Source organism: Rhinolophus ferrumequinum, assembly GCF_004115265.2.
Source record: "Rhinolophus ferrumequinum isolate MPI-CBG mRhiFer1 chromosome 15 unlocalized genomic scaffold, mRhiFer1_v1.p scaffold_54_arrow_ctg1_1, whole genome shotgun sequence".
NCBI lineage: Eukaryota > Metazoa > Chordata > Mammalia > Chiroptera > Rhinolophidae > Rhinolophus > Rhinolophus ferrumequinum.
The window spans coordinates 11,226,032-11,247,048 of record NW_022680357.1 but is presented as its reverse complement, the minus strand read 5'-3'; the positions used below and the strand labels follow the sequence as shown (position 1 = coordinate 11,247,048).

Here is a 21,017-nt window from a genome sequence, read left to right as displayed (position 1 = left end):
CAAATACACTTTTCCTGATAGTAGCAGATTTGGCTAGAAGTTTCTGATAGCATGATATTAATCAACGTGCTAACTCTCGTCAAAAGATGGAGGTTTCCCACGGAAGCCTCAGTAATTCAAAAGAGCAATTGCCAAGGGAACAATGTGGGAGATGGCTGACATGGTAGGACACCTGCAAAGGTGTAAACATCAGAAAGACAGCTCCCTTCTACCAAGAAGTTCATTTAACATAACTGTCCCCTAACACTCAAGAGAGCTCTAACCGAATAAAATAGTCAATGTAAAAAAGAAAGAAAGAAAAAGGAACTGAAACTCGCAATAATCACCTCTTGGAAATAGATTTCAAAGATTGACCATCAAACCAACCTGTGCTTTTAAATCCATCCTTTAGTGGTTCAGAGCTTATCTTGCTCAGCAAAAACATCAGTATGAAAAGTGTCAAAGACACTAGCAAGCTCAGGCCCAAACAGGTCCAGAGAATGGCATTGGTGGGTCCTTTCACTGAATTAAAAGAAATGTCAGAGATAATGAACTGGTAACATCCACATCAAGTAAAGATTATTTGCCATCCTATGCCCCTCATTCAACAACATTTACTTTCAAATTCTAAATAACACTTATTTAAAAGAGTTGATAAACTGGGTTGTTAACGGTGCTGAATAACATTGAGTTTAGTTCTGAATAATTACTTTGTTCCTGTTGGCATTTAAATAATTGCCTAGTTCCCTTTCTCTTTTGATTCAGAAAACCTCACCATCTTCCCTCTAATGTTTATTCTTTGAATAGTCAATATAGAGAGAATCCTCCACCCCAACAAAGGATTGTTCAAGCTGTAGCACTTACTTGTGTTATTACAGTAACGCTGACATGTCGGAGGGCTATTAGAACAGCGAAGGTGACATGGTTTGCAAGCATTCAGCAATCCGTCAAAATACTGATTTGGGGAGGAGCACTGCTGAGCCATCTGGAACTTGATTGCGAAAAGAAACAAGGAGACTACAGAAAGAACAGCATGGAAGACAAGCAAAATCTCGTCAAGAATTCTCCAGCAAGTGGAGTGACAGCAGCTACAACGCCGAGGGGATAAAAAGAAGCTTACGTGGATGGCTTGGGTCTTAATGGGGTCCCTGCATTGTGGCTAAGGATTTGAATACCAGCTCTAACTCCCTCTAGAAGTTTGAGGCTTGGGTGGGGTAAGAGATGGTGTGTAAATATCAAGGGAAAACCATACCTGAAACAGAAACTGCTTATTTATAGCAACAGTGTCTCAGCCAGGTGACAGTTGCAAGATGCAGACAAGCCTTAGGCATCAAGCAGAAGGTTCAGCGACCATTTTTGAAGCATCTGTTTATGAGCTGTGTTATGTGACAGGCCCCAGGGAGCTGGATAAGACAAAGTCTTATCTTTGGAACTTACAGTCTAACAGAAGAGATGGAAATTCACTCAATGCCAAAATATAGGGAGTGTGAGAGAAGGAAATGGGTATCAATCACGCCTGCCAAGTTTTGAACCTAGGAAGAATTCCAGAATTCTGATAGAAATAGGGAAGTCTAGGGTCAGAGCTAAATTGGCATGAAGGTTGGTGGGGAAGATAGGTTTGGGGTATTATCAAATTGTTATTATTAAAGTAATCCATGTTCCATTAGTGAAAATTTGGAAAATACGAGTAGATAGAAAAACTACCCATAGTCCTAGCATCCAGAAATAATCACTGTTAATGTTATGTCATCTCGGAGAGGCCTGATACAGATCTTTCTGGAAGGATTTCTGTGGATGGATGGATAGATTTATATAATGTATTTCCTTTTTACATAAATGGAATCACTTGTATTTGCTTTTAACCATGCTGAGTGAGATACCCATATGGAGATATCCAGAGAGGTCAGTCAGAAATGCAGGACTCAGTTAAAAAGCAAGGAAATGACAAGTTCCAAATTCAATATAATGATTATCTCTCAAGGGCGGGGAGGGTACAAAAGAGGCTTCACCTGTACTGGTCACACTTTATGAAGCTGAATGCTGGGTACATTGGTATTCGCTGTGTTACTCTGTTTTTTTGTTGTTCTTTACAATTTTCATATTTTTTAAATAGTACAGGATAAATATTAACAGTGATAATAAAGTGCAGGAATTACAAAGAGCACCTTTTTTTTTTAATGAAGGACTTGAGCCTAGAAGAGAGTTTGAACTTGGATATTGACCAAAACCTTACGTTCTTCTGGGTCCAGGCAGTGAGCTAAATGGTGAGACCACCTGGGTGAGACAACCAGGAGCAGAAAGGGCTGGCCCAGCAGGTTCTACTCCCTCAAGCTCCTGCCGAATGATGACTTTTGGAAGACAGGCGAAGGTCACAGGAAAAGCATGATTAGAGAGAGGACAAAGATTATCTCCCATAACAGCCAAGCAAGGAGTTTCAGGACGTGATGGGCAGTGAGATCAAAATTCTACAGAAAAGTCAGAGGTGATGCACTAAGAAAGGAGGTCATGGTTGACTTTTGAGCGTGTCAGTGGGTGGAAGCCATACTGGAGTATTTAGGGGGTAGAGAGAAGGAGGAGGCAGCCAGTGTGGGCCATGCCTGGGCAGTCTGGTGGAAACAGGCAGCACAAATCTTTGATACCTCTTAGAAAAGAAAGCATTGTTGTTTCCGACATCTGCTTCCTCAGGTACCTGAAGTCACCTGTCGAAGGATGTTAACTGCAGCATCACTTGTATTTGCAAAAGCCTATCCATCCATGGGGTCCTTACAGGGGAATACTACACAGCCGTCAAAAAGAATGAGTCAGATGTGTTCTGAAATGAACACTGCGTCACTGAGTAGAAAATAAAAGTACTGAACAAGGGGCATAATCTGCTGTGTTTACAAAGAAATCAGGGTTTGTAGATAGAGACATAAACATGGGCTACATCTGGGAAGATACATAGGAGACTGATAGTAATTATTGCCTCTAGCAAGAGACAGGAAATGTAGGATGGGAAGAAGACGTCCTATTCATCGAAAAAGCTTTGGTACTGTTTGAATAATTCTTTTTTAATAATAATGATTATTTTTTAAATAATCATTTTTTTGAAGGTTGGTATCTTAGTTCGTGCAGGCTGCTATAACGAAATGCCATAGGCTGGGTGGCTTATAAATAAAAAGTTTTATTTCTCACAGTTGTGGAAATGGGCAAGTCCGGGATGAGGCTCTCAGCAGAGTTGGCATCTGCCGAGAACCCACCTCCTCATTGATAAACAGCTGTCTTTACACTATAGCCCCACATGACAAAAGGGGTGAGAGATCTCTCTGAAGCCTCTTTTATCAGAGCACTCATCCCATTTGTGAGGCCTCCATCTTCGTGGCCGAATCACCCCCAAAGCCTCACCTAGTACCATCACATTGAGGGTTAGCTGTCAACATAGGAATTGGGGTGGGGAGACACAAACATTCAATCTATAGCAGGCGGGGAGCTTGGAGGAGGAAAGTAGAATGAAAGGAAGGTCTCCTCAGACTAAAGATCATAGACAAAGGAAAAAGGAACGACCATTAAAAATGGCAGAGAGACCACTGATGGGCAGAATCTGGGACAGCATGAGGCCTGAAAACCAAAAGCATCAAAGGAAGCCTTTCCCGGGCGCACTCACTGGGCCTTAAGAGCACTGAAGCCTACAGCAGTTATTTATTACCTGCAGGTCTCGGGCAACCTGGAGAAGCCCAGGGCTGGCTCTATCCTCAAAAGGTCCTAGCAGACCCTTCTTGGCCTGTCGCCAAGCCTCTCAGATACGCAGGGGTGGGCTCCCAAGGACCAAGGTCAAGGGGCTTAACGCTCTCACCCCCAAACACATTCGAGCTTGAACGTAGAGCGGGCAGGCCTTGGTGCTGCAGAATGGTGAAGGTCGGCCCAGCGGGGTTCAGTGAAAGCCTGCTGAGGCGACCCAGGGCAGCTTGGGTTCCTGCCCCTCCCCAGGTCTGCTGTTTAGCGCCTTCAGCTCTGTCTTTGATTATGTGGGGAACCCTTTGGTCCTTCCAGTAACGTCCCTTTGGGGCTTAAATTAGCCAGAGTCAGGTTTGGTTGGTTGCTAGCAATCCAAGCATAAAAATAAAATTCTTAACCATATTAACCAATTCTTAACTGCTTCCTCCACTCATGCTTGAAATGTCGACAACCGACACTGATTGGGGTAAGTCATACTTTCCCCTTTGCGCCTCAAGATAGGGGTGACTGGTTAATTCTGACACCCTCAGGTCAGCTGATTCTCCTCCAGGACAGGTAAGCTGATGGGGAAACAGACTAAGAGAAATGTGCAAAAGAAGTTGGAAGATATAGTAGTCAGAACTCTTTCTATACTAAATGCCAAAAACCTAAGTTGGAAAGGAATTTCCTGGCTATACCTGAAAAGTGTGATGGTAGAATCAGCTTTAGTGGCTTGAGTTACGTCTAGCAATCTCCTGGTTTCTGTCACCTGGCTCAGCGCTGCCATATTCTGGGTGTTGGCTGCATTCTTAGTCCTCCCTTCAGGGTCACAGGAGGAGAACTACAGCACCTCCAGACCTCACAGACTCTCCTTCTAAACTCTCCTGAGACATCTCATCTTCTCCCATGTTTTAAATGTGTTAACTTTCAAACCTATACATCCAATTCTAACCTTTTCCCTGAAATTCAGAACCATCTGCCAACTGCCTACTTGACATCTCCATTCCAAAGTCTAAGAGGAATCTCAAACTTTTGGATTCTGCCTTTCTCATACCTACTTGGTCATAGAATCCCTTTTTGTTCAAGGACCACCTATAAGCATTTAGAATATGTTTTGTGGAACACCATTTGGAAAAAGTAAGGTTAGATTATTTCCATGATTTCCTTCAGTTCTCAAAGACTGTGATTTGGGGACTTAGCAGAACCACGATAAAACAGAAGTAGCGTGGTTTTAAAATAAGGATGTTTTCTGATAGTTTGTTTTCACCTTACTCAACGAGGCCCACCCACATTGGGGAGGGCCGTCTGCTTTATTCAGTCCACCCATTCACATGCTGATCTCACCCAAAACACCCTCAGAGACACACCCAGAATAATGTTTGGCCAAATATTTGGACACCCCATGGCCAAGTGGAGGCCCCTGACTTCACATCCAAGCCTTGTCTTCTCTCAACTTCCTAGAATAGGCTCTGCTACATCGTGCTGTGTCCACTTGGTTCCTCTGGGAGCTGTGTCTCCCAGATTCTCCATCTCTGTGTGGTTCCAGGAGAGCACTGCCAACAGAGGAACGTGCAGGAAACTTGGAAAGTGGGCAGGAAGCAGCAACCACTGTTCTCTGAAGGACACCATGGTTGCGTGCAGTGAGAGATGGTCCCAAAGATGCAAATGGGCTCAAGTATATCCTCAGTGTCCTTTGCTCCTCTTCCAGCTCTTCTTCCCAACTGCTGGCCCTGCTGACCAACAGCGGCCTGGACCCCACCACCTAATGCTTGGCTCCTGATTCACAGACGGAGAATCCGCAGGGGAGACCTGGACCATTCTACGTGTTCCCCTTCACGACCCCACGGTAGCAGCTGGATGTCCCCGGCTTCTCGGATTAGTTGGTCAGTGACTCCTCTGGTTCTTGCCTCCCCAGCTCCTCCCATAATTGTGGAAGGTCTGATTCCTCTACAGTGTCTCTTATGCTGGTGATTCAGCTGACTGACCAAGCCTGACCAGTACACATCTTCAATCCTGTTTTGAATCTACAGTGTAGATATTCACGCAGAACTGTCCAGATCCTGCCCAAAGAGGGACACAGCACTATGATTAAGGCATAAGTTTTGGAGACAGAAACATCTGAAGCCCAGCTTCGCCACAGTGGATACTGTGTGGCCTTGAGGAAGTGGCTTAACCTTCTTGAGCCTCAGTTTCCTTATCTGGAACAATGTCCTCGATAATAGTACCAACTTCCTGGGATTGTTGCAAGAATTAATCTATAGAGCACATAAGTTTAGGTGCAAATAATTAAGCACAGTCAGTCCCTGGCCCTGAGTAAGTGCCCAGCAAACTTCATTGATTTTGTTACTATTAACAAGAAGCTCTGAGCCAGTCACATCTCTGGGGAGTTTGTTTGCCCAAGGCTGGCTAAGGCAGTCTAACTGGAGGGAGTCCCCACATCAATAGAGTCACCCCACAAACCAAAGCCAGGAAAACAGCACTGTGCATTAAATGCTAGAATTGCAAAGGAAGATGAGGCAAGGAGGTACTGCAAGGCTGGAGGACAGGATGCCTGTGAGACTGAGAAATGAATTCAGGCAAACGGTTAGTACTAAGGTGATGAGTAAAATGCCAGTGTTCCCTTCTTACAGGATGACTGAAGTGTGGCATGGAGCAGGCGCAGAGGGAACCACAAGTCCAGACCAACGACAAATCCTTCCCTTTTCTCTAAGTTGAGAAACATCATCCAGAAATTCAAATATTGTTGCAATGCTGCATCTATAGCTAGATGCTTTCAACATCGTTTACTTTGATAGTTATAGAATGTATTTATTACAACATTATTTGGGTAATTATTTATTGCTTTCTTTAATACTCGACCTTACTTAAATAAACATAAGCATGCTTTTTCTCTCTATGTGCTCTCATATGTATTATATAAAAGCTCATTTCTCACACATTTTTGGATCATTTCTTTTTCACTGCTTCAAGACAGATACAAGCAATCAGGTACATACAGCAAATTTTAACAAGGAATGTGGCCTATCCATACATGGATATAGATACAGGTAATATTAAATATGTTGCAACTGATCAATGTTATGGTTTTGAATAATTTTTAATACGACAAGTTCAGGATAGAAAAATGTATATATGTAAAGAGAGAAAATAGGTTCTCACTTAAGATTACGTATATATGAATGATTGGAAGGAAATTCTCAAAATGCCTTCCAGCCAGAGACCTCCAGGAACACACCGGTAGTTGAGCACAACCAGGGGGAACCGTGGGGTGTTTCCAGAGCCGACTATGTGAGCATGTGGCCTGTAAGCGCCCGGCCTTGTGCAAGTAAACAGGTCGCACACCTTGTACTTGGATGAACGCTGTGCAGTCGCCATCTTGAAACTCTTAGTAATTTTTAAATAAGGGCCCTGCATTTTCATTTTGCCCTGAGCCCCACAAGTTATGTAGCCCATACTAGGCAATTAGCAAAGGTTAGAAAGTTTGTATCATAGGATTTGAACTTGTGTTAGGTGATTTGGGAGAATGTTCAAGGAAACAAGGCTTAGCTCTGGACTGGATGTTGGCAGGACGTGGGAGTGATTCTATAATGGAGGTGTAATTATGTATTAGTGAAGGTTCTCCAGAGAAGGAGAGCCAGTATGAGAGAGAGAGAGAGAGAGAGAGAGAGAGAGAGAGAGAGAGAGAGAGAGAGAGAGAGAGAGAGAGAATTTTAAGGAATTGGCTCATGCAATTGTGGGGGCTGGCAAGTGTGCAATCGTAGGAAAGGCCACCAGGCTGATAATTCAGGAAAGAGTCTTCAGTCCAAAATGCAGAGGGCAAGCCAGGCAGTCTGGAAAGTCAAGTAGGGTTTCTACTTGAGGTCAAATTCTTTCTTGTTTGGGTACAAGAAAGTTCTGTGCTCTTAGGGCCTTCAACTAATTAGATGAGGGCCACCTATGTGATGGAGGGTAATCGGCTTTATTCAGAGTCTGCTGATTTAAATGTTAGTCCCATCTAGAAAATACCTTCCCAGCAACATCTGACTGTGTGACTGGGGATCACTGGAGCTGTTCCCAATACTGCAGTTCTCTCCTGAGACTAAGGCAGGATTGTACTTTCCATGCTCCTCTTTGAAGTTACATGGGAATGTGTAACTTGCTTTTGATCAAGAAAATGTGAGCAGAAGGGACGTGTACCACTTAAAAGCAGCAGCTTTCAGAGCCCGTGCTTACTTCACCACATCCTCTTTCTCTCTGCCATGGTGAATGGCAGTGCCCCAGAAGGTGACAGCTCTGTGGGCCTGAGTGCCAATGGGAGGGCGGTGCAGCATGGAGCTGGCCGACCCAGAAAGGACACTGTTACGGGCTTAATGTTTGTGTCCCCCCAATGCATATGTTGAAGCCATAGTCCCCAGTGTGATGGTATTTGGAAATGGGATCTTTGGGAGTTCATTAGGTTTCAATGAGGTCATGAGTGTGAGGCCTCCATGATGGGATTAGTGCCCATATAAGAAAAGATGTCCTAGAGCTTTGTGCTCATGGCATGGGATGACACAGTGAAAAAGCACCCAGCTGCAAGCCAGGGAGAGTGCTTCCTTCAGACACCAAGTCTGCCAGCACCTTGGTCTTGGACTTCCCAGCCACCCAGTCTATGATATTTTGGTATAGCAGCCCGAGCTAAGACAGGCACAGTGTGTGAATGAGTTTGGGTGCTGTTTGTTACTGCAACATGACCTCACCTATCCTGACTGATACAGAGTCCAAGGCCATGGTGTGAACCACTGGGCAGTACTGCCTCTTCACTGCCACTAAAAACTTCTTTATGAGAACTAAATATTACTGAATAAGCCCTTTCTAGTGTACTGCAGTTCAAAATGAAAAGAAACCTCCAAAGAACACAAAATTAACAAGAACAGCAAACACTAAGTCCTCTCATGTACCCATAAACTGCAGATGGTTTAGTTTCTTCTTCAACTTGAAACAGAGCCAAGGGGAAGCTGGCCTTGTGCTAAGGGGACTTGAAGGAGATGAAACAGCTCGGAGCCAGGACCTAATGAAGCACAGACCTCAGGAGTCCTGCTGAGCGAGTCCTGTACCGGCAGCTTCCAGTGCAAAGACTTTGGCCCCCCTTTCTGTCCCTCTTACTAAGATCTCTATACATCCGGCAGAAGTCTTGATTGCTGTGGACATGAAAAGGCTAATTTGCTTTGGGGCCGAGTCCAGAGTGCCTCTGCTAGCCCCTGCTAGCTTTCCGTGAAGACTGCCTTTGAAGATCAGCCCCTCGGATACCTTGCATTGCTTCCTCTCAGCCCTACCCGACGTGCCACACTCCGTCCACTCTGTAGACTTTTCCAAAGTGGCTTCACTCTGATTTCTAGGGTGTCTTGACTGTTTGCAGTAAGGCTCACCGTGTCAGGGAAGTTTGATTTCTTGTTTTTCAATTCACTGACTTCTTGTGACACTTTGGGTCTCCACTTGAAACACCAGCAGCCACAAGACAGAGCATGCTGACAGTGCTGCCCACAGCACCAGATGAACAATACGCCCGTGTGATAAGTACTGATCATTTGCCCGCGACATACCAGGTGCCATGCCAGGCTCCAGGGCACAACAGTGAGTTCCTTTCAGATATGGCTCCTATCCTAATGGAGTTTACAGCCTGGTGGCGGAAACAGAAAAAAACAAAGTAAAAGCAAAGAGAAAAAACAAACAAACACGAGAGAGTAATAAAGAACAGGTAATTGTGAATGTGCTATTATGGAAAAAGCATGGTGCTGAGATACAGACGGGTGGCTCAGGTGGTTAGAACGTGAGCTCTGAGCAACAGGGTTGCCGGTTCGATTCCCACATGGGCCAGTGAGCTGCGCCCTCCGCAACTAGATTGAAGATAACGAGCTGCTGCTGAGCTTACGGAGGGGCAGCTGGATGGCTCAGTTGGTTGGAGCGCGAGCTCTCAACAAGGTTGACGGTTCGATTCCCTCGACGGCTGCGCCCCCTACAACTAAAGATTGAAAATGGTGACTGGACTTGGAGTTGAGCTGCGCCCTCCACAACGAGATTGAAGGACAACGACTTAGAGCTAGTGGGCCCTGGAGAAACACACTGATCCCCAATATTCCCCAATAAAATTTATGACTTAAATTAAATAAATAAATAAATAAATAAATAAATAAATAAATAAATAAATGACACAGGCTGAAAAGAAGTAAGTGGGAGGCGGGGGGCGGGGGGCACTCCATTGTTAGCTGAGGGTCCTCCAAGAGGCAGTCACCAAGATGGAGTTAGACTGCAACGGTTCGGGGGAAACACTTGTGAAGAATAAAGGGAGGAAAGCAGAGAAGGGGAAGAATCTCCAGACCATGTGCAGGCCTGACACTCCTGAGGGAGAGGGGGAAGGAAGGGAAACTGGGTAGCAAGAGTCTCAGACTGCAATGCAAGTCCAAGAAAGGTTTGGCTGGCCCGCTGGGGAGTTCCTGAGCCAAAGTTGCCCATCAGAGAAACTGTCTGCAGAAATGGGCCTACTGCACCGATACCCTTGCGGTGCTCAGGCCTGGCTGGGAGCAGCCATGAAGCCTCGTCTCAGGGTGAACGCGGTAGTGAGTGGCAGCAGCGGGGGTGCTCAGTCAGGCATGCTCCCTGCACGTCTCAGAGGCCACTGTCCTGGCCACCCCACCTCCATGCATGTTTGGGGAGGGGCCCTCCATGACTTCCATGGGCCTTTCTTCCCGAGGGGCAACTTCAAAGAGGGAAGTTACTGGTTCACGCTGAAGCCTTTGTCGCAGCAGTTGTCCCGAGGCTGCAGCTGGCCCTCGCCCGTTCCTCTTCCACGACGCATTCTAAACCTCCTGGGCCCTCCGCTATCACCTCACCGGTCTGGACAGCCTGTTGGCGGTGTGGCCCAAACCTTCAGGCCTGAGCGGCCTGAACGCGTGCCAGATCAGGCCGGGGTTTCTGCCCAGGTGGTTCACAGTGTTAGTGGGACAAGGGACTGCCGGGGGCCTTAGGTACGTCCCTTGTGTGTCACATAGATTGCTCCCCGCCCCCCACCCCCACGGAAAAGCAGCCCTGCCTCTTCCAGCTGATCAGCACCAATTACCCCGACAAGTAAGCTGAGTCCCCTTTTCTCCTGCTGGTCTGGGCACAGGTGTCCCGAGTGTCCTGGTGCAGCTGGTAGTTCAATGGCGCCCTTGCTGTGTCCCCTGTCGACAGGGCACTTCCTGTGGGGACCAGGACCTACCACGTGGCAGAGCCCAGACTCCCAGAGATGGGAAGCAGACAACCTCTAGGGCATCACTGGGAGTGATGGTAAGAGCACTCCTGCTTCTCTCACTCGGTTCCCGGATTTGTGGCCTACTGGGGACGCAGCATCAGAGAGCGCTCTCCGATGTAATGTGAGTGCTGCATCTCGAAGGCAACAGCCCATCTATCAGAGTGCGGCATATCAGCTGCCATTTCAGCAATGCAACGCCCTCTCCAAACAGCTGCTCCTGGATGGTACACAATACGATATCACCAGCGGTCCTGGGCCCGCTCCTGTGCTTCCCTCACTGAGAAGCAGGTCCCAGGTCGAAGGTAACGTGTGGAATTCCATGTCCACGGGTCAAGCATCCCATAAGCCTCCCACAAGTGGTACTGATGAGAATCTGCCCATAGGAAAGGCCATGACTAACCCAGGACAGACAGACATGGAGCCCTGTGAGGACCCACTAGCAGGAGCTGGGGCCATTCGATCGGACTCGCCACAGTGGGAGATCTGAGCAGCAGATTTTCATGGCTGTGCACCGCTTTTAAACAGGGCTGAAGGAATACGGTGCTTCAGGAATTCTGCTCACAGGAATTGTGTTAAGGAGAAGTGGCAGGTGGAACTGCAGCCCCGAAAAGATGTGTGGAAGACCCACCCTCTGCTACCTGTGAATGCAGCCTACTTGCAAATAGGGTCTTAGCAGATGTAATCACGTGAACATGAGGTCGCGCTGGAGTAGAATGGACCCTATCCATTGGCTGGTGTCTTTACAAGAAGAGGGAAATGTGCACATAGACAGACACAAGGGAGAGGCCACGTGAAGACGGAGGCAGAGACTGGAGTGGTGCGTCTACAAACCAAGGAATGCCCAGGACTGCTGGCAGCCCCCAGAAGCCGGAAGAGGCAGGGAAGGATTCTACCTCAGAGCCTTCAGAGGGAGCCCAGCCCTGCCGATGACAGACGTCCGGCCTCCAGAACGATAAGAGAATACATTTCTGTTGTTTTAAGCCACCAAGTTTGTGGTACTTTGTTATGGCAGCACTAGGAAACAAAAACAAAAGGTGACATTTAGTCTGAGACCCACCAGATCAATAAGAAGGCAGCCGTGCAAGGCACCTGGCAAAGGGAAGGGCAGAGTTAAGGGAGCACGGAGGCTAGAGGACCTGAAAGGCGACCTGTGTGACTCGGGCATGTCGGAGGTGAGAATGGAGAGATGAGCAGAGCACAGGTCGGGTAGAGCCCTATAGGATTAGGAGTGAGGGTTTTAGACCTAGCGCGTCAGGAAGCCATTGGCACATTTTAAACAGGAAAGTCTTATGATCTAATTTAGGGTAGAAACTATTCAACGGAACTCCACTGGGACATGGAACATAGAGTTGGTGCTAAACTGTGGGATTTGTTTTGTGTTTTTTTTCCCCTGAAACTATTAGCCTGAATTTCCTGGAAAAATGGAACCCGAGGAAAGGATAAACGTATTGACGCTTTATTTGGGACACGCGATGGTGAGAGAAGAGGGGAACGAAGCAAAGGAGGATGGGAAGGAATGTGAATAGTGAGTGTTATGGGCTGAATTGTGTCCCCCAGGTTCATATGTTCAGTCCTAACACACCCCCGCCCGCAGCACCTGGGAATGTGACTGTATTTGTAGGTGGGTCTTTACAGGGGTGACTAAAATAAAATGAAGTCATTGGGGATGGACGTGCACAGAGGAGGGTCCTGGGAGGAGGACGCAGTGAGAAGGTGGCCGCCTACAGCCAAGGACAGACTCAGGGGAAAGCAAACCCGCGACGCCTTGGCCTTGGGCTTCCAGCCTCCGCAACTGGGAGAAAATAAATTTCTGTTAAGCCCCCAGTTCATAGCATTTTATCATGGCAGCCCTAGCAGACTCCATTGTTTTGTGAAATCATTCCAATACCTGAAAGCAAGAGTGTTTTCCACAATTGCTTCACTTTGCTTTCTTCATGATGGAAGGTCAAGTACAAAACGCGGTGAGGAAACTGACCTTGAGAAGGAACCCAACACCCCAAGCAGGGGTTGTGTTCTGCGATACGATATGCATCGTCATTTTATCAGCAGCTTCCGTGAAGTTTCCTCTCCAGGGCACAGAACGCCCCAGAACCGAGGCCTCTGACTACATGCGAAGAGCAAGTGAACTGCTGCCCTGACTCAAGGTGACTGCCCCTCTCTCTGGGACACAGAATGAAAAGTTGCATGTCATCCTTCTCCTTTTGCTTTGCCTTTGAATTTCTTTTCCTGACCTTTACTCTCATTTCAATGCAAGAGAGCCTTCTAACAGGAATGTTCCTGCATTGAGTCATCACATCATGGAGTCAGGCTGCCAGCTTTGGGGTTTCTGCAAAGGGCCTGTTACTAGTCACGTGGCTTTGTCAGGTTTTTGTTTACTGGTTGGAGCTTCGGCTACGTCCTTTGTAAAAGAGAAATGATAACGGTATCACCTACCACTTGAGTTGTTGTGACGGTTAAATGAGATAATACTTCGGACACCAGTGATGGGGCTATTAAGTGGGCGTTGTCCACCCCGAGGGAAAGATGATTCAATCTGTGATATTGTTCAGAACTGCCTTGATCGCCATGGTAGCTCGGTCTCTGGCTCTCAGTTAGGACTCAGTAGATGGTGTTCTTCATAAAAGTTCAACATCACTCGGGCCGGCCCGGTGGCTCAGGAGGTTAGAGCTCCGTGCTCCTAACTCCGAAGGCTGCAGGTTCGATTCCCACATTGGCCAGTGGGCTCTCAACCACAAGGCTGCCAGTTCGATTCCTCGAGTCCCTCAAGGGATGGTGGGCTCCGCCCCCTGCAACTAAGATTGAACACAGCACCTTGAGCTGAGCTGCCCCTGAGCTCCAGGATGGCTCAGTTGGTTGGAGTGCGTCCTCTCAACCACAAGGTTGCCAGTTCGACTCCCGCAAGGGATGGTGGGCTGCACCCCCTGCAACTAACAACGGCAACTGGACCTGGAGCTGAGCTGCACCCTCCACAACTAAGACTGAAAGGACAACAACTTGACTTGGAAAACAGGCCTGGAAGTACACACTGTTCCCCAATAAAGTCCTGTTCCCCTTCCCCAATAAAATCTTTAAAAAATAAATAAATAAAGTTCAATATCACAATTTGAGCCTTAAACTAGGAGCGTGTATAACTTGGAATTTTAAAAGATCTAAATTAGAAATCACATGCTAACCTATAGCCATTGCTGTACGTGCATGTGTGTTGGCAAGTGCATAGAACATACCTGGAAGAAGACAAGTGGAAATAATTGCACCAATGCCTGTTGATCTTGGAGTGAGCAGAACGAGGGTCCCAGGTGGAGAGGGGGAGGGGGTCGGTAGTGGGTCAAGGAACATGAACGTTTCATGTGTTCTTTTGATTGTATACATCATGAAGGTCTCCTTGTATAAAGAAGACTTTACTTTTTGATAAATAAAACAGTGGAGAGCGTTCTTCTCTCTCACTGGGCATGGGCCAGGTCATTATTCAGTTCTCATGGCCTGGAACATTCCCCGGGGTCTTCCTGTCAGTCTCTGCCTCCTCTGAGTGACTCCAGGAACGCAAGGATTCACAACTACTACTGCTGGGACAGGTCAAGAAACAGACATATCACAAGGCAGGAAGGTCATTAAATACACACACACACACACACACACACACACACGGGAGGGAAGGATGGACAGGCAGAGTGTGCCGCTTGGAGAGGTGGCTGCCTGAAACATCAATTCTACCCTCCAGGTTACATGGTACTTTGGCCAAAAGCCTCCGTTTCTCCTACTTAACTTTTAGGAGAATTTCTTATTTTAATAAATAATAAATAACGGCAGGCTCATTTTGCTGGGAACTCCCCAGGGCTACTTTCACTATCAAGGCATGTTTGTACTTCCGTTTTCAATCATTTACTCCCTTCCTTGCTGGCACTACTTTTAAAACTTTCCAAATCAAACCAAAGCAGCTTCAGAAAAGCAGCGGACCATATCGCAGTTTGGTTCAATTCTACAGAAAGCCTGACTTTTTGAAAGGAAGCTTTCTAAAAGAGTTCTCACCAATTTAGCCTTTCAAATCAATGAGAACTTCCAATCTTATTAAATAGCTAATGTTTTGGTGACAGCTCTGAGTCAATAGGAGGGTAGTTAAAATATTTAAATTCATTTCACTTACAGGCTTTTTAAAGCAGCTCATGGATATTCCCTTTACCCTGCTCTTGACTCTTCATATCTCATGCACTAGAATAAAATTATGAATATATGAATAATTTGCACACATTAAAATTTGGAATTGCTCTGAAATATGTTACCATGCATTTTAAACATATTTTTTTAAATTTCCTGATTAAGAGGTTTTCAGAAATGGAGAGCATCAATTCTGAGCTATGATTAAAATAAATTCCTTTATTCCTGTATTTAAGATTATGTCTATGGTGCAAATGATATGATTTTAATATACATGTGAGCCTACTTTAAATTTTCCATTTAACATATTTTTGTTGTGCATATAATGATATGCAAACTCATGCTTTCAAAATAGATGTCTTTTCAACAGGCCAACCTGTTCGACTTCAACAGGCCAAAATGCTAGGCCAACTCTGTTCTTTCATCCTTTTAACAGCCGTTGGGCAAGCTAGCTTTGAACATGTGATTTTTCAAACCTTTTCCCCATCATAACCAAGAACTTGCTTTATATGGCCTCGGGTCTCTAACCTCAATCCAAAACTAATGCTGACCTTCACAGTGAAAGGTAGCACCCACAGGGCCCTTGTCATGTGCTGGGAGTCGTGCTAAGTGTTTTGCACTGATTCTCGGTTCATCTTCCCATCAGCCTGGTAAGGTAGGTGCAATAATTACTCCCATTCCACAGACGAGGAGACTGAGACTGAGGCTGAGAGTTTATGGAGCATGTCCAAGGTCCAATAGCTAGGATAGGGCAATGTGGCAAGAATAAAGGGCTTCAAATGGAGAGATTTGAGAAGATTAGGTTTACGTTAAGAAGAAGTTAAGCACCGAGACCAGATGGAAGGCTCTCACAATGATTCAAAGGAAGATGACGAACAAAAAATGGACGTGATACAGAGCAAGGAGATGTTATGGCTGATTGTTTGAAAGAATCGATGCATTCCAAAAATATTTGGTGAGTGCTGACTATGTGTTAGACACACAGCAGGACACTAGGGATACAAGAAAAGAAGTAAAGAAAGAAAAGTCTCATCAAGTGGAAGAAAACTCATAAACAAATAAGCAAACAAAATAATTACCAACTGTATTAGTTTCCTAGGTAACAAATGACCACAACTTGGTGCCTTAAAACCACAGAAATTTATGTTCTCACAGTGCTGGAGGCCAGAGTCTGCAATCAGGTGTTGGTTCCATCAGAGGATGTGGGGGAGAAGCCTTCCTTGTGCCTCCCAACTTCTAATGGCTGCCTGCAGGCCTTGACAATCCTTGGCTTGTAGACCCATCACTCCAGCCTCTGTCTCCATCTTCCCCTGGCGTTCTTCCTTGTGTCTGCCTCTGTTCAAATTCCCTCTTCTCAGGAGGATACCAGCCAGTAGATCAGTTCCTGCCCTAATCCGGTGTAAGGGTTCAGAATGAGTCACCCCAAGATGTTGCTTTGTGGTTTGCAGATTATTTTGAGCTAAGAGCCACGGAGACCCTATGGGCTCAAGAGAAACTTCTGCCCGTCCCCTTTAACTCCCTAGAAGAATTTGAATTAGGGGCTTTGCCCGTAAAAAGAGATTACCAGAGATAACCTTCTTGACCTATCTATAGGGCAAGGCACAATACTAATTACTGGACATCTGCTCTTCTTATCGTCCTGCAGTGACCCTGCTCACCTCCGAAGTCCCAGGCACCTTACCTCATCCCTACTCCGAATGCTGCATGTACCTCAAATCCTTTCCACCACGCTGGCGTTCCGTACTCTGCTAGAGGCTGAACCCTGATGACGCAGGCGGCGTAAACCACAGTCCCCGCATCCCCGGCTGGGGCTAAAGCACTTGATTTTGCACGTTACACAGGCTGCGATGTGAGAACATCCCCAAGGCACAATGCTGCCCATCACCGAGCTAGAAAGCCTCCCAGTCATTGCTCCCTGACTTTCTCACGAGAAGGCTCCATCACCTGGACCCCACTTAAACCTGGAAAAGTGTCACTTTTAATATTCACACCACCTCCTACCTGGTCTTTCTCCTCTTGGATTCCCCAAGTTGGTCCTCAGAAGTGGGTCTTATTGAGTGGCCGCTCTGCTACGACCTCTATCTGATTTATTGGATCTAAAAAAAGAAGAAAAGATCAAAACATCAGAAAGGGGGCCTTGGGCCAAAATTCCAGTTTGAGGACCTGGATTCAAAATCCTGATTCATGACTTGCTCACTGTATAACTTTCAGTGAGTTCCTTAATCTCTCTGAGAGCCTCCTATTCCTGTTGGGTGAGATAAGAATAATGAAATGCCCATCTATAGAGTCCTGGAGCTGCAGGGAGTGGCGTGGGGAAGGCGCCATGGTGGCTGGTACAGGGTCAGGGCTCTGGGCTCATGTCAGTCTTGTAGAGAGAGTCAGGCTGCCGGCTCACGTGTCCAGACAGCTGCAGCAACCTCTAGGCTATTGCTGGATATTGCTGTACCCCTGTGGGTCCTCAGCTTCCCAAATCCTGAGAACGAGCAGCCATCTTGGCAACAACTGGTGCTCTGTAAATGAGAAGGCAGGGCCGGCTATGAGGCCATCCTGGAGGTATCACTGGCAGGACCCCCTTCAGTGCTCAGTCCACCTGGGGTGAAGCCAAGTAAGGATGGAGCCTCCGGAGCAAGAGGAGTGTGGGGACAGAGTCCCAGAGAGCAGTTTCCAGGCTCTCGGCCTCACGTGGGGAGGTGCTGGCCCGGGTAGTAGATGGCCATCAGCTGTGACTGGTTGGCCATCAGCTGTAACCAGTTAGTCATTGGCCACTGATATAACTGCCGTGGCTGCGTTGGTTGGTTGATTGGTTGGCAGGCAGAAAACTGGAGGGGAGATTGCGGATCATGTGGATCCTACTTCCTGTGTCTCGCCTGACCACCAGCGAGACTGGGGTGCAGGAAGACCCCTTGTTGGGGTACTGGCAGATGTTCGCTTTTGTGTCTCCAACCCAGCCTCCAGTGAGACTATAGTGGTATGACTCCCCTATCTATGGCTCCGTGGGTGTTCCTTTTTGGCCTAGCCATATCCTGCGTTCTTATGTGGGGAGCAGGAGCTGAGTCCCCCCTATGACAAGGAGTTTTCAGGAACCAGCCTGGAGAGCCCTGAAAGGAGGTTTCTGGGCTGGCCCCAAGCAGCACCAACACCCTCAGCCATTACCCCCCTGGGGACTATGCTTGAGGTCATTTTCTAACCAGTTAGCTACCGAGAGCAGTTCCCCAAGAAGTAGCCATCCTTGAGACACAGTGTGGGTCAGTGGAGACAGCCCACAAAGCCAGGCTCAGCCCTGGTTCTCAGTGACTCAGCAGTGACAGAGACAGGCCAAATCTCAGTGCTCATCAAAATAAGATGGCACAGAAGATGTGCCCATCAACGTGGGTGTTGTTCAAAGAAACAACATCCAAATGGGAGAGGGCAGAGGACAAATTCCTACATGACTCATGACTGATGGCCATTTCCTGCCAGCCGTTGGGATGAATAAAAAAATAAGTGAACACTGGTAGTCAAAGCTAAGCGTTTGGGTCTGTGGGGATTCTGCAGTGGAACAAAGAGGCCTGGGGCTGGCTGAGTCATCATGTGGGTGACCATTTTTTTCTTGCCTCCAAAACAAGAGTAAGGCTCCAGTGAAGGGACACAAGGAGTGTGATTAAAGATTTGCCCCCACCGGTCCGCATCCTTGGGTAACTTTCCCTTGCCACTATCTGGAAGAACTGGGAGGAGAGATGGTGAACTTCTCATAAGAAAGAAGTGTGTGTGTGTGTGTGTGTGTGTGTGTGTGTGTGTGTGTGTATTTGCAGATGAGAAAAAAATCACAATTTATAACACATCCTATCAGGAATGAAAATGAGTACAACCTCTGTGGAGAAAATTTACCAATATCGACAAATATTGCTATATCTGTATCTAAAGGAATATCTATTGCTAAATTGACCCAACAATGCCACCTCTAGCAGTTTATTCAACATGCATAAAACAAAGGGTGAACAAGGTTATTCACTGCAGCAGCATTTGTGACAGCAGAAAAAACTGGAAACAACCTAACTGTCCATCCATAGAAGCCTGGTTAAATACACGGGGATGGAAGAAATTCAGCAGAAGCATGAACAGGGGACCAGATGAGACCTGAGCATCTGAATCCACTCCCAATCCTAACCGCAGCCTGAGAATCCACAAGAAATGAATGGACTTGGGGTTCACACCAGTCTTTCCTAGATTCTGAAGGACAGAGAGACCCCAAATAGCATTTGGGTACATGCAAAGACGGGAGTCAATGTTTATGTTCTAACACGGAAAAAGGTCATTAATACACTATTAGGTGTGGGGGTGGGAGTCACAGGGTAGCACTAAGGGGACTTTTCATTTCCATCTAAAATTTAAATATCACATATACAACTGGAAGAGAACAGGCCAAGCCACTAAAGCGGTTATTAAGTGCCTACTACGTGCTAGGTGCTGAGAACATACAGATAAATAAGAAATGAGAATGTTAATTCCATGAAGGAAGAGCACTTTTGCTGGTTTGTTCTCTGTTATTGCCTCAGTACATATTGTCTGGCACATAATATGTGCTCAATAAATGGAATGGAATGGAATAGAGGAAGGAGAGAAGGAAGGAAGGAAGGAATAGAGTCCCTGCCGCACGTTGCTTACAATTGCTCACAGCCTGGTGTGGACACAGATGTGTGAGTGGATGACTTTTCTGAAAAGTGACATTGCAGAGAACTCTGGGAGATAAAGCATCCTTGTTGGTAGGGGCTTTGCATAAACTCTCCTCCTTTCAACAGAACCGAAATCAGGTGCAAAGTCATGGCCATGGAGCCCATTTTCAAACTCAGAGCTTATCCAGCTACAAGGAGCCCTATTCTTTCAGAGCCACGCTTGGCCCTATAAACGAGAACCAGCTTATCCAGACCGAGGTGGGGGCAGGTGTGCTGTAATGAAGGTCTGCCAACTTGATCTTAGAGAGCCAGAAACTCTTGGAAAACAACGCATTTTGTCAGTTTCTGGGGGAGACTGGCTTCAGGCAACTCGAAGGTGACACCCAATGTTGCTATAGGGAACTACACAGAAATGCTAAATAGTGGTTCCAGAAGAGGGAGCGATGCTTTGTTTTCTGACCAGCTCTGACAGGTTCTCAGAGACGCCATGCAAAAACCCAAGCCCGAGAGCATGCCAGGACTTTGTGAAAAGATTCTCTGACTCAAACGCTAGCCCAAAGCGAGACGAATGCATTCTTCTTAGGGTTGCTATAGCTTTTCTCTGCCCGAATAATTATTGGGTTCTTCTCTGATTCCTTTCAGATAGCATTTGCTTAATTACAGTTTCATGTGAATAACAGAAGCCCCAAGAGGAGACACGAAGAAACTTCCCGGAGGCTAACATTTGCAGACGGCCCTGGAGTCGTCTGATCTGAGTAGGAATCTCTGCTCTGCCTCTTACCAGCTCTGTTGCCTTGGACACATTCCTTCACCTCTCTGAGCTTCAGTTTTCTCACTTGTAAAATGGAAATGATAATACCTATTTGCAAGGTTGCCAGGTAGATAAAATGAGATCAACTATGTATACATAATAAAGTACAAAAAGCTTAGCGAGAGTTGCTAAGTTACTATTACAGGTAACATTTACTGAGTCCTTACTAAGCCTTTGATATGTACTGCGTTTTTCAATCCTCACAACAACCCTGTGAACTAGCTAACATTTCCATTATATCTGCGTCTTGTAGATGGGGAAAACTGAGGTCCAGAGAGAATGGTCAAGGTCATGTACTAATAAGTGACCAAGCTGGGATTCAAATCCAAGCCAAGGACTTTATCACGAGCACCCACTGTGAATCAGATACTGCAGGGGTTCCAGAGTGTGATTGCTGAGGAAACTGTTCAAGATTAAATGTACCCAATTACAAAGTGGGCAGAAGATCTGAATAGACAATTCTCCGCGGAAGATACACCAG

At 46.5% G+C, this 21,017-nt stretch overlaps 1 protein-coding gene across 2 annotated transcripts in view; it reads right to left on the bottom strand.

The window, feature by feature from the left end:
- The window catches only part of TNFRSF17 (TNF receptor superfamily member 17), a 54,410-nt gene that overhangs the window by 3,012 nt on the left and 30,381 nt on the right, over positions 1-21,017 (bottom strand). The window contains exons 2-4 of one of the 2 annotated variants that reach the window (XM_033101153.1): positions 17,075-17,169; positions 844-996; positions 367-501 (exon numbers count right to left, since the gene is read on the bottom strand). In XM_033101153.1, coding sequence (XP_032957044.1) covers positions 367-501; positions 844-964 — 256 coding nt within the window. In that variant the 5' untranslated portion in view covers positions 965-996; positions 17,075-17,169. Of the gene's footprint in view, positions 1-366; positions 502-843; positions 3,804-17,074; positions 17,170-21,017 lie in introns of those variants that run through there. The other variant, XM_033101154.1, reaches the window with a different exon arrangement.